Source organism: Heptranchias perlo, chromosome 9, assembly GCF_035084215.1.
Source record: "Heptranchias perlo isolate sHepPer1 chromosome 9, sHepPer1.hap1, whole genome shotgun sequence".
Lineage (NCBI taxonomy): Eukaryota > Metazoa > Chordata > Chondrichthyes > Hexanchiformes > Hexanchidae > Heptranchias > Heptranchias perlo.
The window spans coordinates 55804408-55821794 of record NC_090333.1 but is presented as its reverse complement, the minus strand read 5'-3'; the positions used below and the strand labels follow the sequence as shown (position 1 = coordinate 55821794).

General features: G+C 46.4%; 1 protein-coding gene across 4 annotated transcripts in view; it reads left to right on the top strand.

The window, feature by feature from the left end:
• Nucleotides 1-17387, top strand: part of hmcn1 (hemicentin 1) — a 505541-nt gene that overhangs the window by 191035 nt on the left and 297119 nt on the right. For 3 of the 4 annotated variants that reach the window (XM_067990488.1, XM_067990487.1, XM_067990490.1), the window contains exons 10-11: nucleotides 1734-1855; nucleotides 8967-9242. In XM_067990488.1, the coding sequence (XP_067846589.1) occupies nucleotides 1734-1855; nucleotides 8967-9242 (398 nt within the window). Of the gene's footprint in view, nucleotides 1-1733; nucleotides 1856-7757; nucleotides 7846-8966; nucleotides 9243-17387 lie in introns of those variants that run through there. The other variant, XM_067990489.1, reaches the window with a different exon arrangement.

Genomic DNA, 17387 nt, shown 5'->3' with positions numbered 1-17387 from the left:
CAGTGGCCAGGAAACCCGGAAATATCAGGAAGGTGGAAGTCCTGCCGAATTTAACGGCAGGACCTCAGTGGAATTTTTTTACCCTGTTTCCTCTGGGGACAGTCCCTGGCAGCCGAGAAGATCAGGGGTCGGTGGTGGGGCTCGGAGGGAGGGGAGGGAGAGATCGTGGGGAATCGGCCCATCGCGGGGAGATAGAGATTACGGGGAAGGGGTCGGCCGATCATGGGGTGGGGGCGGGAGGCCAATCGCTGCAGAGATGTGCTTGGGGTGCAGAAGGAAGCACTCCTGCTCCACTTGGCCCACAACCAGTGCTGGAAAGGCATTTACCTGCTGGAGCCGGCATCTCCCACCTCCCTGCAGCTAATGGGTTTCCTGAGCCTTGGGAAACCTGGCCCACAGCCGTTAAATTCAAATTGCTGCCAAAATCTGGGGAATGGAGCCTCATTAATATATTATAATGATGGACCTGCCTCTCCAGAGCGTGTTACTCGGACAACCCAAACCCACTGCCGTTAAACTGGAAGTTGGTGCTTTTGCAGCGGGCTAGGGTTGGGTTTCACATATTTAACAATTAAACCCCCGACTTCTTTCTGCCCGTCATGGAGGTTTAAAATAGTCACCGTTACAGTAACAAGGAACTAGGCATCTATTCACCGTTACAGTAACAGGGAGTTAGACACACACTCACTATTACACAGACAGGGAATGAGAAACATTGTGATCTCTAAACTGACAGTCAATTTGATGTTTACTCAGCAATATACTGACACAGAGTTAGACATATGGGGCATATAGAGTGATGGTGGGGTGGGACTTCCACCCGCCCTTTGACTGTGCTTCGATCCCCACCCATTTACCAGGCTCAGGAGTCATTTAGTGTGCTGGGCAGGCTTACGGCAAGATTCCTGTTGCCAACAGGGTGACCGCCAATGTTAAAGAAGGAAATGAGGTGGGGTTGGGGATTAAAGCAGCTTTCTTTGGTATGAGATGACGTGTAATGGTAACGAAGGTAGCTGTCTTTTAGTAAGAACTTGACAGAGTCTGAAAAGAACAGGAGGCTGATGACTGGTCTCTGAACAGAGGGTTGCTACTGTTAACAATCAGACATGCTCCAAACAGTCTTTTGGCTGGTTTCACCCGGGATGTTGCGACAGTGGTTGTTGGACAAAATAGAAGAACTCTGTTAATTTATATTTGGGTTTTGTGTTTCTCAAGGTGAGAGATGTCATTGCTGGGAAACAGATTTTTTTCTCTTTTCGTACTTTACCCCAACAATATGCCATATCACAAAACCTCAGAAGATCAAAAGCCAGTGTGAAATGTTCTATTTCCCACCTGAGCCAACTCCCAAATTGTGGGCTGTTTTGTACTATGGACCCATACCCATTAGAAAACAGGTTGTGGCTGCACAAATCCATTACACTAGTATCTTTACATCCAATGGAGACAGACTTAACCTCATTGCATTCAAAGTGAGAGATGAAAGAACTGTGTGCTCACTCACTGAGCCATCCGATTTCACAAACTATTTTAAAAGATAATACTTTAATACATATATATAAAAGCACATTTAGACAATCTTTAAGTTCTCACCATTAAAAGTACTTAATGCCTTTAATCAATGTAGTTTATTAGGTTAACACCGTGCTTTTCTCTTTCAAACAGATTATTGTTGGTACGATTATGCGTTTTATTATAATTCACCTGATTTTACCTTTTTTTTTCTCTAAAAGGGAATCTGCAACTGCAAGCCTGGAAATCCCTCGTGTTTCTGCAGTGCATGAAGGTTTTTATGAATGTATAGCAATTAGCAGTGCTGGCACTGGGCGCGCCCAAACCTTCCTGGATGTGTCAGGTCAGAACCCATTCATACGTGTCTCAGTTGTTAATTTGTTAAGGATTCTGCTTTTTTGAACAAAAACAAATGTGCTGTTGTACATGATTTTAGTACCTAGAATTGAATGTAAAATAGTTCGGGAGCTGTCTCAGAGAGGTCGGTCCCTGTAGGGTGTGATACAAAGCCTCAGCATCCCCGAGTTATACTGCCAATGCCTTCATCACTTTTGCCCTGTGACAACAAGCAATTGCGCAGGTTTCAAATGATGGTTAAGCTTCAATGCTAGTACAGAGGTAACGGGAGGTAATTTCAACCTACCTTGCCCAGCGGGAGCAGGAAATGGAGCATTTAAAGTGGAGCATTCTGCCTTGCTGCCCTGTTCCCACTGGAATCCCACTAGCCACCATTTTAACTGCTCATTGCAGTTATCTGGCTGAGTCACCCGCCGCAAGCAGGCAGGAGCCGTATCACTTTATGCAAATCGGGATCCCGTTACATCAAGGGGACCCTGATTGGATTTTAATTGGGTGAGGATTTAATTGAGTGGGGAAGCCACCGGGGTTTTGCCTCCAGGTGAACGCAGGTCAGCAGCTATCGGGAGGTCAAAGAAGTCCTCCAAGGTACGTCGAAATCTTTCCTCTGTCGGGGCCAGGTGTAGTAGGGCTGCTCCTCCAAGCCTCACAAGGAAAGTCGCAGCCTCCGCTGCCCCGGACTCCCCCCAACGCCCCTCCCACAATGAGATCCTCCCGAAACCCACTCCCCACGACTTACCTGCTTGCCGGGTGACCGTTCCTTTTCATGCTTTCAGCCAATGTTAAAAAGATTCAGAATTAAGTTTCAAAATTTCCCAGAATGTCAATTTACCACCTGGGAAATTTTAAAAATGGTTTCTTCCCGGACTGCAGTTAAACGGGAGGTGAAAGAACCTTTCTGTTGGCCAAAAAATCTCTCCAAGTTTTAAATTATGCTTACAACTTAAAATCAGCAGCATTAACTAACTGAAGGTAGGAATCAGGAGGAAGAATTATAAATGGAGAAGTGGCTAGAGGAGCAGGATACATTCCCATCAGTAGTTGCTTCCAACTGTGGCTTTGCTCCACTCCACTTAACCAATATTGTTGAAATGGCAACTCGCTAGCCTGGACTGTGTTTGGTCCCCACTCGTTCTGATCAATAACATTCTTGTCGTTTGTCCTTCGATATCGACAAAGACAGCCAGAGTATCATCTCATTTTTTGTAATGAGTTCTTTGATGACCTACTTTTGCTTGGAATGAGTGTCCACAGATTGAACAATGGATCCCGGATACACCAGGTTGGGAATCTTGGTTTTTGAGGCGAGACTTCCCCAGCTGGCGTTTACATTCAGCTTCAGCAATGTGACAGACCTCATCGTAGGAGGTGCTTTCATGGATGGTTTTTCACCATGCTTTCTTAGTTATATGTCAAAGCCTAGTAATGTTACATAAATAGCTTCACTGAAGAATAAAGTAATAAGCACAAGAGAATAGTGCTGCTTGTTTCCCAGTCAGAACAGAAACACCTACTTTTAGGATCCAGATTGGTTCCATTACAGCAGTTTGATGTGAGCTCTGGATGCATTAACTGGACTGGTGCTCAGTGATCAGATCAAATTCTCTACAATATAATAGGTAATCGTGTTTATTGACTATCAATAGCCATCACAACAGATCATCAAAATGAATATGTATGGATGTCACACCTGGAAACGTTGAACGTTTCATCTTGATTTTTGCAGGGTTATGTGGTGAGGCTTAAGAATCTGAGGAAAAATTGAAATTCAGAATGGTACTAAAAAGGAAAAAGCTGTTTGGAATCAAGCCTGGGTGGAGCTTAGGCCAAATGACCCATAATCAGCTTTATTTAATTTATGAAAACCCTGCAGCCTGTCACGCCATGCTCAACCGCTGCATTTTACATACCTATGTAAAACTCATCCCACAAAATGTCAGGCTGAGCCAAATGCAAACGTTTCCAGATCTGGTGGATGTGGTCCTCAAGATGGCCGTTATAAATGGCATTGTCCGCTGGACTGTAGTGCAACTGGGAAGCTGTTCCGAAGTAGTAAATTCAGTTTGAATAACGCTGAATGAAAGTGAAAGTTTAAAACTTGTATTGGAAGTATAACAGTGCATAAACTTACTAATACTGTCAGCTCCACTCAAATGTAGACATTTATAGAAATGTTGTATGACAACTAACTTTGCAGTGACTTCATTATGCGCTAACTTAAGGGTTAAGAAGATCTTGTTAGAATTTTAGCTTTCGATTAGAAATGAGCCCGTTGTTTATCTGTGCGGGTTTCTGGATAAGGGCCATCCAACTGCCTGGTGGTCCATTCCCTTGGTGGTCTAATCTCCTGCTTATAAATCAAAAATGCCTAAAATTAAATTCACCAAATTGGCTCAGTAAACCTCATGCAAGCCACATGTGGGTTATGTTCTGGGTTGAGTTCATCTCAATCTGCAGGCATTCCCAAGCGCTGCTGGAGATACCTTGAGGAGGAGAAGGTCATGGTAATTAACATAAAAGGTGCAATTAAAATGTTGCAGTTGATTCAGTTTAAAATTAAATTATCTTTGGTAAGGGAACCATTCCAAATCTTCATATGAATACTTAGAAATACTTTTGTTTCCCCTCTCCCAAAGTAGTCATTCAAACGCATTTTCTTCAGTTAAATTTAATATTATAAATGTCAATCATATATAAGTTTGGATTCTTTCCCATTTTTCCAACTGCTGCCTCTCACTGTCATGCTTCTTCCTTAAGCAGGAATATTGGAATGGTCTGGGGAGTATATAGCCCCACAGTGTCTAGCAAACCTGTTCTATGATGGGTTGACAGAAAGCCCAGTTTTTGCAGTGTTGGAATTGGTTCCACCAATTTTTCTTTTCTCTGAAGGAGCCCTTTACTGCCTCATTTGATGGAATATCACAGCGAGATGCTATGGACTCTTTTAATCAGATTCAGATACATGGGGGTCGATTTTAACCCTACCCGCCTGACAGGTGGGCAGTTACAATTGGCCAGGCTACTTACCCAGTCTCAAGCCACCCGAATCTCACCATCTGCTTCTGGATGGTCGGCCTTGCCACCTGCCCAAAGCTGACGGGGTCTTACTTTAGATACGTTAGTCAGGGTCCGAAGACTTCAATCGGCATTTTTATATGGGCTTGAGCAGGGAAACCAGGCAAAACCAAGTCAGCACTTGCTGAGAAGAAGAAAAGGCCACAAAGGGTAAGTTTTAACTTTTCTTTGTGAGGGCAGGAGTTCTTCTCTGAGTCCAACAAAGGAGGTCGTGGCCTCCCCTACCATGGACTCCCTTCACTCCCCCCCCCCCGCCCCCCCCTCACGCCCCCGCACCCATTCCCCACTGTGAGAAGCCTTGGAATGTCCTTCCTACACACCTGATTGATTACTGGCAAGTGGCCAAGAGCTGCCCAATTTTCCGGAGGCTTTCCATCCACTTCCTGCCTGTTCCGGGTAGGGTGTTTGACTGGCGGCATGTTAATGAGGCCCGGCGGTTTAAATCACCATGGCCTCATACTGCCATGGGTGGGTTTGCCAGAAATCGGCTGGCAGTTAAAATCACCCCCATGTAATAGAGTACAAGTAAAGTTTTATTACACAAGAAACTCCTCTCAGACAATGCATGTAGCTCCATGTCTATCTGCCTTTAACCCCCTGCTGTCTGGAGAAGGCAGCCCTCTACTCTCTGTGACCCTGAACCAGTTAATATTTTAGATAACCCACTAACCTGAATACTTTTTTTAAATTCATTCATGGGACGTGGGCATGACTGGCAAAGTCAGCATTTATTGCCCATCCCTAATTACCCTTGAGAAGGTGATGGTCAGCTGCTTTCTTGATAACCGCTGCAGTCCGTGTGGTGAAGGTTCTCCCACCGTGCTATTAGGTAGGGAGTTCCAAGATTTTGACCCAGCGACGATGAAGGAACGGCGATATATTTCCAAGTCGGGATGGTGTGTGACTTGGAGGAGAACGTGCTGTGGTGGTGTTCCCATGCGCCTGCTGCCCTTGTCCTTCTAGGTGGTAGAGGTCGCGGGTTTGGGAGGTGCTGTCGAAGAAGCCTTGGCTTAATATACTAGCCATTAAAACGTACCCAGTAGGAGTAGATAAGTTTGCATGGCATTTCTGGTTGAAATTTCAGTGCTCTCACACTAAAAAAAGGTCTTGTAATTCCCTTTTAACCTCTGAGTATATTTAATTCCCCTCAACAATATTTTTTCGTACACTAGAGGAATCAAGGGATTATGGGGATAGAGCAGGAAAGTGGAGTTGAGGTCGAAGAAAAGCCGTGATCTTATTGAATGGTGGAGCAGGCTCGAGGGGCTGTGTGGCCTACTCCTGCTCCTATTTCTCATGTTCTTATGTTTACTGATAAGTTATTGCATCCGGATTCAGTATTAAAAAAAATCTGGGCTTTTTGAGAGCAGATATTTAATAGTTTTGCCTCTGTTTGGACAGGAGACAATTGGCTTGTCCTTAGTCACTTGGATGAAACAGCTTTTAGGTAAACACTAGCTGGACAGACAAATGTGTAGCTCTATCTAAGCATGCATAAAACTATTTTAAACTTTGTTTGATATGAACTCTGGTTGAAACATCACAAGTGTTTGTAAATGTAGTTTTAGATTTGCACGGTAAGTAAAGGCAGCCATATTCATTGTCACCTTTGATTTTTTTTTGTCATTCTGCTTTGCTTCATAATTGAATGATACTTCAGTTCTTCAATCGTTCTTTTAGGTTAAGAAAAAATAAAACTTCTTTGACTGTATAGGTTCTTGGCGGCAATAAAATAAACACACTTTAAATCTCTCTGACTTGCTGATTCTGTCAAATTATGTAAATTATCCATGGGTGCCAGGAACATTTAAGAGAAGTGTATCCACGGGTGGGATTTAGCACTCGATTAAAAATGAAAAATGGTCTTTCATTACGGTGCCAGGAACATTCCTGCTGGTCCAATAAATTTCTGAGACAAAAGCTGAAATATTTAAGACTAAAGCTGTTGGCTTTCTGTTTACACACGAGAAGTTGGAACAGGCCACTGAAAAAGACTCAACTCAAATGAATAAACCATAGTTCTACTGCAGAAATCCCTCTTGGTCGTTAGACAAATTAAAAATCTATATCTTCGTAGTGAAAAGACTTCACGTACAGTACAGAAAAATATACTACAACATTAAGTAAACAAAAATCATATGTTCTACTAATATAATGTCCTCCAGGGTACTGGTGTAATAATATATTTAAACATGTAGGTGATCGGCATTAACCTAAGGATATTGTTGCCTGTAACATGATGATTAACAGCAGTCAGCTGAATTGTTCAACAATCAGCTTGTGTACTATGCTCCAGAATGCCTAGAATTGAACAGTAATGCCCCATTAAGTTGACAGAGCACTGAAGCATTACAGTGTCTCCACAGTAGACTTTTTATTTATTAGAAAGCGTTTCAATCTTGGTTCTTGCACAATATTGACAGGGCAGTCATAATGCGTCATAGGGATGTGATGCCCCACCTGTGGTCCAATCCATGGTTTAAATTATGCTGCAGAGTTTACTTCATATCTAAACAATATTGTTCACCACATAATAAAGGTTATCTACTGTTTCAAAAGTTGCTCAGTTTTCGTTTTTACTCCTTGTTCTACCTCCTTTGAAAGTGCCCTGTAGATGGAAAGGTGCTGCAGATGTCCAGGATAAGTGAATACTCAGCTTTCTTGTTGTATGGTTAGTAGTTAGCTGCTGGTGAATGATTCAGGAGCTTAATAAGCATTAACAGGAATCTATAAAGTGGAATATTCCTTCAACAGCGATGAACGGGTGCTGGATTTGTGGAGGGGTCTATAGTTCTGCGTTTTAAAAATGGAGGTGAGCATCGAGGGAAGGGCTGGTTAGAACGTAACCACTGCTGTGTTCTGTAGTCATTTGTGTTCATCATTTTACTGATGTTATGCCAGGTAAGCTTTAGTGAAAAGTACCAGATGATGCATGTGGTTTAAAAAAAGTTTGGAACCAGTAGAGGCTCTCTGTTTGTAGTATTTTTTTTTCCACTGACTGGAATATTTTCATATGAGATGAACATGGACCACTAGTGGAATGAAAATACAACCGTAAAAGTTTCTATGTACGATTCCTTTAAATGATATTAGAGTAAAAGTACATTTGTTGTGCACAAAGGCCAACTGTGAGCTTTTCAATCATTTTGTCAGCTTTTTTCCACTGGTATTAGAGGTTGTTCGTACCAACCAGTCAGATAATTTGGAAGGTGGGACTTGAGGTTGTTAGAAACAGACAGGTTGTAGGGAGGGATGGGAACCAAGAGACGTTACTTTCTCCAGTTGTTTGTGAGCACAAAGTTGAGGCAGTAAAATTTAACATGAGCTGTTGGTTTCTGAAAGTCCCACTTACAGATCTGTCCATTCAGTGTTTTTTTTCCCCGAAGGAATTATGTAAAACAAATAAGTCGCTAAAATACAGCTTCTAAAAACATCATCGGGACCCAACATGCACATGTTAAAAAGGACCCCACTGGCTTTGGCAGGTGTCCTTGTCACCTGCCCAGGAGAGCTGGTCTAAAATCCCTGGTCAGCAGGATTCTGGTGGCCCTGCAGCATATAAGTAACCGGGATGACTTTTTACTGCCCTCCTGCCTTGTTAGTGCCAGATGGGTAGGGATCAGCCACTAGTTATACATCCCGTCCGATTTTCCTTTCCATTCGATGGTTGATCTGTTATCACCTGTTTTGCACCCCTGCCAAAGTTGAATTTCACCCCCTGTATCTTAATATAAAAGTGCTGAGCAAACTTTAAAAAATGTCATCACAAGTTTCACTTCACCAAAATCTAATTGGATCACTAAATCATGGAGCATGTCACAAGATATTGCCTTATGGTGTAATAAGGATAGAGTGTTCCTTTCTATTTTGAGGCAGGTTAAGTTATTTCGGAGCAAACATTTATGCAATTGCTTCAGAATGATAGCCTTGCCAACCATTTGAATTGGGAGCAAAGGGACAGAACATCAATCACTCTTTCATGTTTCATCTATTTGACCATTTTTCTCCCCTTAAACATACAGAGCCTCCTCCAACGATTCAGGTGCTCAACAACATCACAGTTATTCCCGGAGAGAGAGCCATACTGACCTGCTTGACGCTGAGCACAGTACGCTACAACCTCACTTGGCAGAGAAACGGCGCTGACCCAAGACTGGCAGAAAGACACAGGGTCCAAATAATGAGCAACCTGTCTCTGCAGATCAGGGGTGTACGTCCAACTGATGCTGGGCAATATAACTGCATTGCTGCAAATGAAGGGGGTGTTACACTTGCTTCAGTGTTCCTGATCGTGCAAGGTAAGCTGCACAGTTGCTTGACTGCAAAATCTTTAACCAAAATTTCCATTGTGGGAATATTGTATCATCATCTTTAAAAAAAAAATGCTGTATAATTTCAACATGGTGGCCAAACTGCCAGCAGGCTTTAGTCATATAGGTTTGTGCCACCAGAATGATATTTAATTGGTAAAACTTATTATATGCTAAATGCTAGTTACAACAGATCAACAAATCATAAGTAGATGATTAGATTATCAAAGCAAAATGGGTGGCCGATAAACTGCTGCCCGTTTTGTGCCCCCCAAAGTTGAATTTCACCCCCACTATCTTAATATAAAAGCATTTAGTTAATTTGAAAAAAAATCATAAATTTCAGTTCACCAAAATCTGAATGAATCACTAAATCATGGAACATGTCAGAAGATATACTTAGCTATGTAAAGCTGTACAAACTTCATACACTTTGAAAGAGGTGATGTACCATTTTGACAATATTGGGGGAAAGTCCATTCCACTCATTCTTTGACCCATCAAGGCTCGTCCCTTCACTACATTAACTCTCTGGCATCGAATTGCATTTAAAACAAACCCAAATGTTTTTCCCCTCTAGTATCGTGCCTGGTAGATTATTCCAAGCGTACATCATTCTCTGAGTAAGTTCTAAGTTCACTTTTCAATATGAGAACATATGGTTCAGGAGTCTTTTAACTCTCAGTAGTACACATTTAAAAGATGGTATTGTACCTTATCTTAGTTTTCAGAAGAATCCTCGAAAGGACAGCTATTCCCTTTTGTTTATATAGTGTCTTCATTAAGAATGTTCTTATTGGGGATCAGGCGGGAAAGTGGAGTTGAGGTCGAAGATCAGCGATGATCTGATTGAATGGCAGAGCAGGCTCGAGGGGCCATATGGCCTACTCCTGCTCCTATTTCTTATGTTCGTATGAAGAAAAATATCCTACGGCTCTTTTACAGAACGAAGGAATAGCTAAGAGAGCTTGCTTGAAAAGATTTTAAAAGACTTTTAAAAGCAGGGAGAAGTAGGGAGCAAAAAGATTTAGAAAAATAATTCTAGAAAATAGGCCCTAGCTGGCTGGAGGCTCTATCACCAATGGTGGGGCAAAGAGATGGGGGGTGGCCAGGTCAGAAGCAAAGAACTGAAAAACATAAGGCTGGAGGAGGTTGCAAAGCTAGTGTGGGGTGAGGCTGCAGGGGGTTTTAAAGATGTGGGTGAGGAATTTAAATTCATTGGGCCCGATTTTAGCACCCGGTCCCGGGTGCGTTCTCGGCGGGGGGGCCTCTAAAATCCCGATTTCGAGGAGCGGGACCGGATCGCGCCTCGATCCCGCCCACTTCCGGGTTCCGTGCTGACGTGCGGGGGTGCGTGCGTAGCCCCCGCTGGTGGGAATCCCGCAGGCAATTAAAGCCAGCGGGGTTCCACTTGAGTGTATTTATCTAGGTATTTCAGGTCATTAAATGACCTGATTGAGCTGTTTATTTAACAAGTGTGGGATTTTACAGTGAAATGAGACTGTTTCCCATACTGGGGGAAACACTCACACTCTCAACGGACGTGTTGCAGCCAGCAGCCTGTGGCAGCTGCCAAGGTGCATTCCACAGGTGGGGGGGGGGGGGAGAGCCTTCACCAACGCAGGAGGACACTCCGTAACATTGGGCAACGCCTGCCCTCCACCACCCTCCTCCAAGCAAGAAGATTCACCGGCGTGGAAGTGCAACCCCTGTGCGAGGACACACTTTTCTAGCGTGTACAACCCCGCAGACCTACACCCTGCCAGATGGGTGCTGCGTTGACATCCTCGGAGGACGAACAGCATGACCAGCCTCGCAGTCCACGCCGTCCGCCTCAGAGACGTGCATCCCCACAACACGGTGCTGTGGCACATCCACCTGCACAGCAGGATGGAGGGCATCCGCAGAGAGAGATGCGTTGCAGGAGGCACTACCCTCCGCACAGGGTCTACAGACCGAGGCTCAGCTTCATGGACCTCTCTGAGCAGCAGTGCATACGTAGGCTCAGAGTCACTCGTCAGGTTGTCGCCGACATCTGCAGCCTCCTTAATGACGAGCTGCTCCCGGATGGACCAAGCAGCATCTTCTTACCCGTCGCCGTCAAAGTCACCACTGCCCTCAACTTCTTCGCCTCCGGATCCTTCCAGGGTGCCACCGGGGACATCACCGGCGTCTCTCAGTCGTCTGCACACAAGTGCATAAGGCAGGTCACCGATGGGTTGTTCCGCAGGGCCTCGACCTACATCAACTTCGCCATGGATGAGCGCAGCCAGACGGAGAGGGCGGTTGGATTCCATGCTGTGGCTGGCTTCCCACGGGTGCAGGGTGTAATCGATTGCACCCACATAGCAATACGGGCACCTCCACATGAGCCAGGGCTGTTCATCAACAGGAAGGGGTATCACTCCATTAACGCCCAGCTCATCTGTGACCACCGCCAGAGATTCCTACACGTGTGCGCCAGATACCCTGGCAGCTGCCACGATGCCTTCGTCCTCAGGGAGTCCACCGTCCCGCCCCTCTTCCACGCACCCAACGCCGGCAACGGCTGGCTCCTCGGCGACAAGGGATATCCCCTGCACACGTGGCTTATGACACCTCTGAGGAACCCCATTACCGAGCTGCAGCGTCGGTATAATGACAGCCAAATCGCTACCAGGTCTACAATTGAGCAGGCTATAGGGCTGCTCAAGATGCGCTTCAGGTGCCTTGATCGTTCCGGGGGAGCGCTCCAATACACGCCACTCCAAGTGGGACGAATTATAGTTGTCTGCTGTGCCCTGCATAACATGGCACGACAGAGAGGGGTGCCGCTGGAGGAGGCCCCATGCACACCCGCCACCCACATTGAGGACGACAATGAGGAGGAGGAGGAGGAGGAAGAGGGAGAGGAGGAGGAACGACCCATGGGCCGAACACCGGCTCACCTGTGTGCTCGTCAGGCCAGGGAGGCGCTCATATGCCAACGGTTCTCCTAACATCACACTGTGTGAGGCGTTCACATGTCATAACGTGCACAGACGAGCGTCCATACAGGCTCCCTCCACAGAAGAGTGGTGCCTGTACACCTGCACCCACTGTATTATGCCCAATGGGTGGGACGGGGTGGTCGTCGTCATGATGAGGCGCACGGAAGGGACATATTGCACAAGCCGCAGAATTATGGACAAGAGGTGGCTGCATTGGTGAGAAAAAGTGAGTTTATTTTGTGTTGACATTCAAAGAGTGGAAATTTAAAAAAAACAAATAGACAAACACCCTGGTGCAATCCCTGTGTGCTCACGGAACTTTAGGCTTTCGTTTCCGGGTACCCCTACGTGGTGCTACCCCTGTGGCTCCAGCAGAGGTAGTGGCAGGTTGCTCCTGTTCGTGCCCTGACCTGGTAGATGCTTTGGGCCGATGCCCCCTGGGTTTCGGTGCCCGTGAGGTCACCTCCACAGACTGCTCCTCCTGCACCTGTGCAGGGGAAGACTCGGCCACCTGGAGAGGATGGACTATTGCGGGCACTGGTTGAGAGGGGGGCAATGGGTGAGACGTGGGGGCGCCTTGAGTAGCGTCCACACTTCCATTTCCCCGTTCACCATCTTCCCTCTCATGGCCAAGGCCCACATCACCCCTTCCACCCTGCTGGACGGTAGTTTGGATGACGTGGGTGAGACCTTGCAAGGCCACCTCCAATGTATCTGTCAACCTGTTGATGGCGGCAGAATGTTGTTCACCCTGAATCCGAACAGCCGTTGTGAGGGCCTGGATGGACTCAGTGGTGAGCTGTGCGTGACGCTCGAGGGAGGCTAGCCTGTCCTCCACCGCAGACGTTCCCACACCTACCCGCGACACTATCTCAGAGATGCCTTCACGACCCTGCGACACTATCTCGGCGATACCCTCCTGCACCTGTGCCACCATTCCCCTCATGCAGGAGTTGGACTCCTCCATCCTCCGTGCGATTGTGGAGAGTGCGCGTGGCACCTCTCCCAGTACCTCAGCAATGTGCTGGTGCCCCTCGACGACTCTCCTTTTGACTGGTGGCCCCCTGGGTTCAGCATCTGGGTCTGGCTGAGCAGAGCCTGGAGAAGAGTGCTCCCACCGACGCGGACCCTCCGTGGCTGACCCTGCCACCAGGGTCTGCTCATGCTCACGTGTGCGCGGTGACTCACCATGTGGAAGTGCAACCCCTACAGACCGAGGCTCAGCTTCATGGACCTCTCTGAGCAGCAGTGCATACGTAGGCTCAGAGTCACTCGTCAGGTAGTCGCCGACATCTGCAGCCTCCTTAATGACGAGCTGCTCCCGGATGGACCAAGCAGCATCTTCTTACCCGTGTGATGATCGCAAATGATCATCACATGGCATATGCCGCACCGCCACATTTGGTCACATGCCTGATATTGCCCTCTGTTCTCTTGCAGGACCGTCTGCGATCGACGTTTTGGTTGAGGGCGATTCCTCAGAGGACATGCCCGTCTCTGAGGGTGCATCGTCACACATGAGCCTTGCATCCACCAGCGCAGATACACACACCTCGGTGGGTCCCCCCCCTCAGTTAGTTGGGATTGCACATGGTGAGTCACCGCGCACACGTGAGCATGAGCAGACCCTGGTGGCAGGGTCAGCCACGGAGGGTCCGCGTCGGTGGGAGCACTCTTCTCCAGGCTCTGCTCAGCCAGACCCAGATGCTGAACCCAGGGGGCCACCAGTCAAAAGGAGAGTCGTCGAGGGGCACCAGCACATTGCTGAGGTACTGGGAGAGGTGCCACGCGCACTCTCCACAATCGCACGGAGGATGGAGGAGTCCAACTCCTGCATGAGGGGAATGGTGGCACAGGTGCAGGAGGGTATCACCGAGATAGTGTCGCAGGGTCGTGAAGGCATCTCTGAGATAGTGTCGCGGGTAGGTGTGGGAACGTCTGCGGTGGAGGACAGGGTAGCCTCCCTCGAGCGTCACGCACAGCTCACCACTGAGTCCATCCAGGCCCTCACAACGGCTGTTCGGATGAGTGCCAGCTTTCCCTTACCGGCCGTTTCGCCAGAACCAGACTCGCCATCCGCCACCGACAGGCAATGCAGCGTGCGGCTGATCTCCAGTGCCTCAACCTCGGCGTCCGTCAGAGCCACCTCGTGTGGCGGGCCCCCTCCGGTGCGTGCCCTATCGCGTGCGTTCCTGGCCCTCTTCTCCTGTGAAGGCAAAACACAAAAACGTTATTGAGTGATGATTACAATGTGAGACGCTTCAAGCATTGGTGTGATTGGGTTGAGCGTGTGCCAGATGGATGGGAGGATGCGTGTGCCACATGGCCATCCCATTGTATGGGCATTGGGGTGTGTAGTAGTGGTCGAGTGGGGACAGAGACGGTGGGTACGTGCAGGCACTGTGAGGATGATAGTTGGGTGGCTGTGAGGATTGGTGTGGGAGCGCAGTGCTGTCAGTGGAGATGGGGTTGTGAGGTGTTTGAGGTGATGTGGAAGACGGAGTGACGCAGAGTGCGTTAGTGTACTCACCTTCCCGGACCTGGTGAGGTCATTGAATCTCTTGCGGCACTGCATCCAAGTCCGGGTGGTGTTTCCCCTGCTTGTGACCTCAGCGGCCACCTCCTCCCATGCCCTCTTGGTGGCGCTGGCAGGGCACCTCCTTCCATCCGTGGGGAACAGCGTCTCCCTCCTCATGCGGACCCCGTCCAGCAGCACCTGGAGGGCGTGGTCCGTGAAACGGGGAGCAGCCTTACCCCTGCGCTCCTCCATCCTTCATGGAGTATAGTTTGTGGCTGGGGGGGCTTTGGTGGACTGCCCCTTTAAATAGAGCTCCACCATCGCTCAGACGTCAATGCGCATGCGCAGGCCGCTGGCACGCAGCTGAGAAGCGCGGAACCCGTAACTGCCGGCTAATTACATCAATCATCCCGCGATCGCGCGCGCAACGCACTCAATTCGCACGGCGCGTTTTCCTCGAGCCCGACTGACCACCCGCTGCCAACCCACACCTCTGGTAAAATCGGGCCCCATGTGTTTGAGAACAAGGGGCCAGGGTAGCTTAGCAAGGACAGAGGTAATGGGTGAGTGCACTTAGGACTGAATACAGGCAGCTGAGCTTTGAACGAGGAAATATTTCTGTATTATTTCTTTACTTTCTGTACAGGCCAACAAGGGATTGAGCAAGTTAGGAATTTTTCCTGATTTTCCTGATATAAATAAATATATCAGTATATATATATTATGAAGAGAATTTCTGTCATCTTTTGTTACGTGATATTAAGTGCTTTGAAAACAAATGTGCTACATTTTACTTTTGTTGAAGTAAATGAGACAAGTGAGGGATTATCAATTCATTAATAAATGCAGTACCATATATATATATGTATGTATACGATCGAGAGGGAGAGAAATGAGCACAAATAACTCTTGGTTATGTTTCTTTACACATTCTTTTGGCCAACTGAAAAATTTAAATTGCATTACAGGACAGATAGGTAGTTTCATAGTGGAGGACTGAAGACTCTTTTTAGCTTGGATTGACAGCACAAAGATTTGGGAACACTTCTTCTGCCAAATGTAATGTTGAGACCTCATTCTACACTGCACCCTTTGTTGTGTGTAATCTATCTCTTGAATACCAGAATGCCCTGTTCTTGCAAACAGCTGTCAGGATGGCCTAAAGACGGTTAATTGCCACCCACTGCAGGCTTAATAATAGTCATTAAATCTCTTTTGATGTGTGATCACTAAACAGGAAACAGAAAGGTGTTTAAAGTTGGGGGGTCATCTTCGAGGTAGAGTTAACTAAATATAACTTAATATTTTTAACAAGGCTACAAAGGGAAGAGAAGATCTCCATTAATATAATGAGGCAATACCTATAAATTTTAAAATAAGATAAAATACATTTTTAACATTTTCCTGTCGGTCTATTTTTAACATAGCATCAGTTATGACATCAATATATAAATAACATATTAAATTACTTTTAAGTTCCTCCCATTTCAACTATTAGGAGCATGGGAATGTACAGAACTAAAAAGATTCTGCAGTCCAGCTGGCTAGTCCCAAGTTTCCATTTTCCCTTCCCATAACTATTTAAACGTAGGTCCAATTTCCTAACCACTTATCTGTTTTCTTTTCATTTCTCTATCTTTGAGTTTGAGTAGCTCTTCGATCTGTAGTGAATACATCCATGCACAAATAGGGGATGGAATGACGAGACTGCAGATTCCTTTGCGATGTGATGTGGCGTGCTTCCTGATCTCAGCTGACAGAAAGCTCACTCAAATTTTTTTTTGAGGAGCAGCAGGGAGGGAGAGGTAATGATGAAAGGTAATGTCAGTTGTGAAGACACCAAAGTCTTGTACTGTGCATTTCCCACATCCCCTGCAAAATTCCTAAGGGATCAAATAACATAGCTTGATCAAAAAAAGGGGGGCATTTTTATTCCATCCCTGATATTGTGGGCTTGCTCTTCTTGCTGCCTGCACTCTTCACAACCACAAATACATTGAGAATTCAATGGACCATATCTTTTTCTGCACAAAGTCCCACAAATCTTCTCCTTGCCAAGCCCCATTGGCTGCCTATATGTCAGAGAGTGGCTTTTCTGAATCTTTGTTCTTGTCTTCACTGCAAAATTGCTCTGCCCTGTGCGAGCAATCTTATCCAGGCACCAATTCCCTACATGCACCCTTCACTCGTCTGACACTGGGTTATTGCACATTGTCTGATCCCTTTGCTCCATGACTTGAGTCTATTTGTTTAGTCATTGCACCTCTCTCTTTTTTGCCTAAAGCACTTTGATTTGCTAACTCCTTCTCCACTTTCAAAAGCCTCCTAAAAACCCTTCTTTATGACCATGCCTTCAATCTACCTACATCAAATCTTCCTGTCTTTCTTTCTGGATGTTTATCTTTTCTACCTGGTTAAACAAAGCCAATTACGTAGGTATGAGGGGTGAGTTGGCTAAGGTAAATTGGGAAATTAGATTAAAAGATATGACAGTAGATAAGCAATGGCGAACATTTAAAGAATTAATCCATAATTCTCAACGAATAAACATTCCCATGAGGAATAAAAACTCCACGGGAAAAGTGATCCAACTGTGGCTAACTTGAGAAGTTAAGGATAGTATTAGATTAAAAGAAGATGCTTACA